The following is a 6733-nucleotide window of genomic DNA, read 5'->3' as shown; positions in this document are numbered from 1 at the left end:
ACTTTTACATTTAATAAATAGATAAATTTTTTTAAAAGATTTATTATGTATACAGCTTTCTGCCTGCATGTATGTCTGTAGGTCAGAAGAGAGCACCAGATCTCATCTTACAGATGGTTGTGAACCACCATGTGGTTGCTGGGAATTGAACTTTCAGGACCTCTGGGAAGAGCAGACAGTGCTCTTAACCTCTGAGCCATCTCTCCAGCCCTGATAAATTAAAAAAAAAAAAAAAAAAAAAAAAAAAAAGGCGCTGGGCAGTGGTGACACATGCCTGTAATCTCAGCACTTGGGCGGCAGAGGCAGGTAGATTTCTGAGTTTGAAGCCAGCCTGGTCTACAGAGTGAGTTCCAGGACAGCCAGGGCTACACAGAGAAACCCTGTCTCAAAACAAACAAACAAACAAAAAAGAGGCTCTTGGAGGCTGGAGAGATGGCTCAACGGTTAAGAGCACTGACTGCTCTTCCAAAGGTCCTAAGTTCAAAACCATCCATAATGAGATCTAATGCCCTCTTGTGGTGTGTCTGAAGACAGCTATAGTGTACTTACATATAATAAATAAATCTTTAAAAAAAAAAAAGAGGTTCTCACTATATATGCCCTGGCTCTCCTGAAACTCCCTATGTAGATTAGGTTGGCCTTGAACTCACAGATCCACCTGCCTCTGCCTGAGTGCTGGTACACTTCCTTGGTAGTCTAGTCTAGCTGAACAAAAACAGGGTGAGGACAGGTCTAATAATAAAGAATAAAATGCAGGCTGGGCAGGGGTGGCTCACACTTTCCATGAGGACCACTGCATGTTTAAGGCAAGCCTGGGCTATATATATCAAGTTTTAGGCAAGGCAGGTTTAGACCTTATCTCAAACAAAACAACAGAAAAGCTGAAGGACAGCCAGGCACTCAAGAGGCAGATGCTAGCCTGGTCCAGGACAACTAGGGCTATTATACAGAGAAACTTTGTCTGTGGCAGCGGTGGGGGTGCGGAACTAAAGGACAATGTCTCCCCACTTTGGATTTATATATAAAATAAGATTAAAAAATAATTTTAATAATTTTTAATAATTTTACCTCTTCTGGTTTGTCTGAAAACAGTTACAGTGTACTCACATACATAAAATAAATAAATCTTAAAAAAAAAAAAAAAAGACTACCTGTTGTTCTTGCAGAAGATGCAGGTACAGTTCCTAGCACCTACTTGGTGGTTCACACCATCCATAACTCTAGTTCCAGAGGATCTGATGCCCTCTTTGGACCTCCAAGGATACCAGCCATGCATGTAGTACATAAACACACTTGCAGACAGAACATTCAAGACACATAAAATAGTAACACCCTATTTTTTTATTGCTGTTCACTTGAGACAGGATTGAAGTGGCCGAGACTGGCTTTAAACTGTGTGTAGCCAAGGGTGACATTAAGCTCTTGATCCTCCTCTTGCCCCAACTTCCTACATGATGAGACTGCAGCAGGATGCTCTAGATTTTAGACACTACGTATTCTTCCTGTCTAGAGCTCCTGGAAGCCGCATCACTCATCACTACACCGGTTTCCCATGCCTGATGTCATGAAACCGCTCCATTCCAGTCTGAACCAGGGAAAATGTGCAAGATACACAGTTTACTCAATTCTTTGACAGTATTTTATTTCAAATGCCGACCTGGCCTATAATTACAAAAAAAAGAAAGCTGTTGATCAGATGCCACAGTTCCTGTCAGGAAAAGCCCGGCATAGTGTTTGCTCTCTCTCCTGCTGCTTTTCATTTCACCTCAAAAGCTGAACATGGTTGTAAGAAGGTGTTCCATGGCTGGGCATCCTAGGCACGTCCTGGGCCACACACATCAGCCATGACTATAAGGGGCTTGGGGGGCTGCTGACCCAGGCTGGGCAGGAGAGAGCAAGGGAAGCCTTCAGGGTAGGGTGATCTTGCAGCCCCACCACCTGAGCACCTCTCAGGAGTCTTCTTTTTTCTTTTCTTTCTTTTTTTTTTTTCTGAGACAGGCTTCTCTGTGTAGCTCTGGTTGTCCTGCAACTTGCTCTGTAGACCAGGCTGGCCTTGAACTCACAGAGATCCACTTGCCTCTGCCTCCTGAGTGCTAGGATTAAAGGTGTTCGCCACCACTGCTAGGCTCCCCGCCATCAGGCTAGCTGAGGCTTATGGGCCTCCCCTTTTGTCTCTTCACACTCCTCCAGCTGAGGACCAGGAATCATCAGGGTCTGAAAAGAACAGGAGGAACTCAAGTTACCTACAATCACATCTATTGTTTATCCAGAATGTCCTCCTCCCTCACCAGCATCCAGGAAAAGTTCCCCTTCCCTAGAGCTGCATCACTCTGTCTCGCCACTAGGTGGAGCTCAAGAAAAGCACTTGAGCATGACAAGGCTATGGACATGTTACTTCAAGTTTGCTCTTAGAACATGCAAATATCCTTACCTTGAGGATGGGCTGCTTAGGGGGTGCCCACGGGGGCACAATCTTGGCATGCATTCTCCAGCTCCCATACGGGTTCATCAAGTGTCTTTCAAATACCACATACTCCAGGACATCCTTGGGCACATCTTCCTGTCCGTACATCAATCTGCCAAACCGATCGTAAATGGCCAAAGTCTGCAATGATGAAATGAAATCTAGCCTGTCAGAGGATTTTGTCTTATTTTATTTTTCCATACATTATTTTTTTTAAATAATCTTAACAAAAAATTTTAAATTAAAGAAAATTAATTTTCTTCTTTTTGTTTTTGAGACAGGGTTTTTCTGTGTAGCCCTGGCTGTCCTGGAACTCACTCTGTAGACCAGGCTAGACTCAGAAATCTGCCTGCTTCTGCCTCCCAAGTGCTGGGATTAAAGGAGTACGCCACCACTGCCTGGATATTTAAGATTCTTAGTTTAGAACTAATCAGTTGTTGACATATAGCTCCTAAGATCCCCTGAGATCACTTATGACTTAGCCTGCTAGCCTACTGTGTCCTCAGCCTGCTTAAGTTTCACTAGCCTTTAAGAGAACACTGTAATCCATGTCTTCGACTTCCCATGTAATCTCCTCTTACAACCTAGACTAACACATAGTTCTGTACTCTCCATGGCCCTGACCATGCCACCTTATACATGTCAGAATACCATATACGAGTACGCTGTGGTAATGATTTGCTGAAAGCAACTGTATACAACAAATATCCCCCAGATATGTTAGAAGGAACCTCCATAACATGTCTGCACTACCATTTACTTTTCTGAGTGCTTCGGGGTCAGCTGAGATCAGTAAAGTTCATTTCCTTGTAAAACTCTGTTAAAGATTTCTCTCAAGACTCCATCATGTCCTCTCTATACCGTTTTCTGTGCTATTCAATAAATACAGAGTAAAGCCCTTTGTCAGGGACAGACATGGCAGCAGTCAGACATCAGATGGCATGCAGGCAGGCAGACACATTCAAGAGATAGTCCACAGGCCAGGAACCACAGCATACACACAGACAGGAACCTGGGCTTGCTCTTGATCACACTATTCATGAGGAAGCCTGAGATCTCACTGCTTTGAGCAATACTGATGCTTTCTGGTGTCTGAGGTCGTCTTTACTGTCCTTAACAAGGAGTAAAGAAAGGCTGGGATGAACAGTGACCCTACCTGCCGAGTGTGCAGGCGCACGGTGACCTGGCCATACATGTTGCTCTGGTTCACCAGCCCTGAGGAAGAGACTTGAACCACTTGGGCGGGTTCTAGAGATTCCACAAAGCTCCAGCGCACAGTCTTGTACTTGAGGTCCCAGACCATGTCCTGAGGAAGAGAAGAGTTCACTGGGGTTTCCCTCCTGTGAGGCACTGCCCGGCCTACATCTGCAATGCTGCTGCAATCGACAAGAAGTGCTCCCCTTTTCCTCCCCATTTTAGGGGTGGGAATGGGGCAGAGACAGGGTTTCGGTCTGTAATCAGTGCGAATGCTGATTCAGTCTTTCAAGCACTAGAATTACAGATGTCAGCCACTATGCCCAGCTCCCAGCCCAAGTCTCTATGTATTTATTTTTAATTTTTTATTTCACTTTTTTATGCACATAGATATTTTGCTTGCAATAGATGTCTGTGTATTGGGTGCATGCCCGGTATCCATGGAAGTCAGAAGAGGGTGTGAGAGGCCCTGGGACTGGAGTTACAGGAGCTGTGAACTGCCAGGTGGATGCTAGGAACTGAATCCAGTTCCTCTGGGACAGTTAGTGCTTTTACCCACTGAGACATCTCTCAATCTACTCACTGTTTTTAACCTTCCTCACTTTTTTAAATTTGTGTGTGTGTGTGTGTGTGCGCGTGTGTGTTGAGTGTATGCTACAGATATCTATGTTCACACAAACACTATGGTGTAGGGTCCCCAGAGGCTGGACCTACAGGGCATTGTGAGCCTCCTGACATAAGTACTGCAACCTGAACTTTGGTCTTCTGGAAAAGCAGCAAGTATTTAATCTCTCAGACATCTCTAGCCCATGTCCCCAAGTTCTGATTAGGCTACTGGGCATACCTGCCTCTCAGCTACATTCTAATTAAAATACCATTGGAGATCCACCCACCTCTAGGAGGACGGCTCTCCACGTCAATGAAAACCCCCTTCACACCACCAGCTACTCCACGTACCACTTCCTCCTACACACTGCCACAGCATGCTAATCACCATGTACTTCCGCTGCCAGTACACACGGCTTTTCTCTCTTGCTTTCACTTTACCCCTCACATATCAGCAGCGAAAAGAGAGTGGTTTCCAGAGCTGCCAGAGCTACAGAACATGAGGCATGCTTGTCCCTGGGGAGACTGACAGAAACACAAGCTCAATTTGTAGAGAGTGAAGTTCTTATTCTAGAACTTCCAGCTAAACTACAGGGCCTCTATTCTCCAGGGCTCCTCAAAGCACCAGGAACCCTCGTCACTATGTAATATAAGCCTTGTGAATTTGGGCTAAAACCTTTCCTACAGGGTAGACACAAGCAGTGAGCAGTCTCACAAAGCTCACTCCCAAGCTGAGGATCTCCAAGCTGTGGTTCATGACTGCCCACTGAGGGTCTTTCTCTTTCCTCATTTCCCATGGCCCTCAGCAGAATGTGTCAAACCATTATGATTCAACTGAAAATAAAGGACTTCAGTTGGAAAGATGGCTCAGCAGTTAACAGCACTGGCTCTTCTCCAGGACCTGGGTTCAATTCCCAGCACCTACATGGCAGCTCACCACTGTCTGTAACTGCTGGTCCAGGGGATCTAACACCCTCCCACAGACATACATGCAGGCAAAACACCACTGCACATTAAAAATAGATAAATAGATCAATAAATAAATAAGGCTGGAGAGATGCTTCAGTGGGTAAGAGTGCTAGCTGCTCTTCCAGAAGTTCTGAGTTTAATTCCCAGCAACCACATGGTGACTCATAGCCATCTGTAATGGGATCCAATGCCCTCTTCTGGTGTGTCTGAAGATAGTGACAGTGTACTCATGCATAAAATAAATAAATCTTTTTAATTAATTAATTAATTAAAAAGAAAAGGAAAATTAAAAAAAGAGGAAGGAAGAAAGAAAAGAAAAGACTTCCCTTTCAAAGGCAGGGTAGTGGTATATAAATGTAATCCTAGCACTGGGGAGACTAAAGCAGGAGAACTATGAATTGATACCTAACTACATAGTGCGACCCTGCCCCAACCCATCCCCCCCAAAAAAAGAGAGAAAAAGAAATGAAAAACAGCAACAAAAGGGAGCCCAGCAGCGGTGTCTAGAATCCACCTATCCAGCCAACCCATCTTTCTAAGGATGAAAACCTACCGGAAAACAGTGCTCAGTTACCAGGGTATGAAGCCGGTCATGGTCTGAGCTGGAAGAGAGAGAGATTTATTACCGATCCCTACTCTTATGGTATCATCTATGGAAATCTGAAAATGGGCTGAAAAGAAGGCTCGATGAATAAAGGAGCCTGCTACCAGGCCTGGAAGCCGAGTTCAATCCCAGAACCCACATGAAAAAACTGACCCTTCGGGGCTTGAGAGATGGCTCCACAGTTAAGAACACTGTCTGCTCTTCCAGAGGACTTGGGTTTGAATCCTGACACCTTCTTGGTGGGGCACAACCAGAGATGTTCTAGGGTACCCTTTTCCAGATTCCAAAGACAATGAATGCAAATGATATACAAACATACAAGCAAGCAAAGCACTCATACATAAAATATGCATAAATAAATCAGTAAAAAACAAAACAAAACTTGACTTCTGAAATTGTCCTCTGACCTCTACACGTGTGTCATCTGTGTTTCTACTCACATATACACCAACAAAGTATAATGAGAAAAAAAAAACTTTTTTTTTTTTAAGTTTTTCAAGACAGGCTTTCTCTGTGTAGCCCTGGCTGTCCTGGAACTCACTCTGCAGACCAGGCTGACCTTGAACTCAGAGATCCGCCTGTCTCTGCCTCCCAAGTGCTGGGATCAAAGGCCTGCGCCACCAATGACCGGCAAAAAAAAAACATTTTTTAAGTTGAAAATGGTAGCCAGGCAGTGGTGGCGCACGCCTTTGATCCCAGCACTTGGGAGGCAGAGGCAGGCGGATCTCTGAGTTTGAGGCCAGCCTGGTCTACAGAGTGAGTTCCAGGACAGCCAGGGCTAGACAGAGAAACCCTGTGTCGGAAAAAAAAACCAAAGAAACAAAAAAAGCTGGGCGGTGGTGGCACACGCTTTTAATCCCAGCACTTGGGAGGCAGAGGCAGGTGGATTTCTGAGT

General features: G+C 44.9%; 1 protein-coding gene across 1 annotated transcript in view; it reads right to left on the bottom strand.

Moving 5' to 3' along the window:
• Positions 1-1323: 1323 nt before the first annotated feature.
• The window catches only part of Mrpl45 (mitochondrial ribosomal protein L45), a 12122-nt gene continuing 6712 nt past the window's right edge, over positions 1324-6733 (bottom strand). The window contains exons 5-8 of the mRNA XM_031353711.1: positions 5787-5835; positions 3621-3770; positions 2432-2605; positions 1324-2214 (exon numbers count right to left, since the gene is read on the bottom strand). Of these exons, the coding sequence (XP_031209571.1) occupies positions 2137-2214; positions 2432-2605; positions 3621-3770; positions 5787-5835 (451 nt within the window). The 3' untranslated portion in view covers positions 1324-2136. The remainder of the gene's footprint in view (positions 2215-2431; positions 2606-3620; positions 3771-5786; positions 5836-6733) is intronic.

The sequence above is a fragment of the Mastomys coucha genome, unplaced genomic scaffold (assembly GCF_008632895.1).
Source record: "Mastomys coucha isolate ucsf_1 unplaced genomic scaffold, UCSF_Mcou_1 pScaffold5, whole genome shotgun sequence".
In the NCBI taxonomy this organism is placed as follows: domain Eukaryota; kingdom Metazoa; phylum Chordata; class Mammalia; order Rodentia; family Muridae; genus Mastomys; species Mastomys coucha.
The sequence above is the reverse complement of the archived record's forward strand: the minus strand, read 5'-3'. Positions and strand labels throughout refer to the sequence as shown.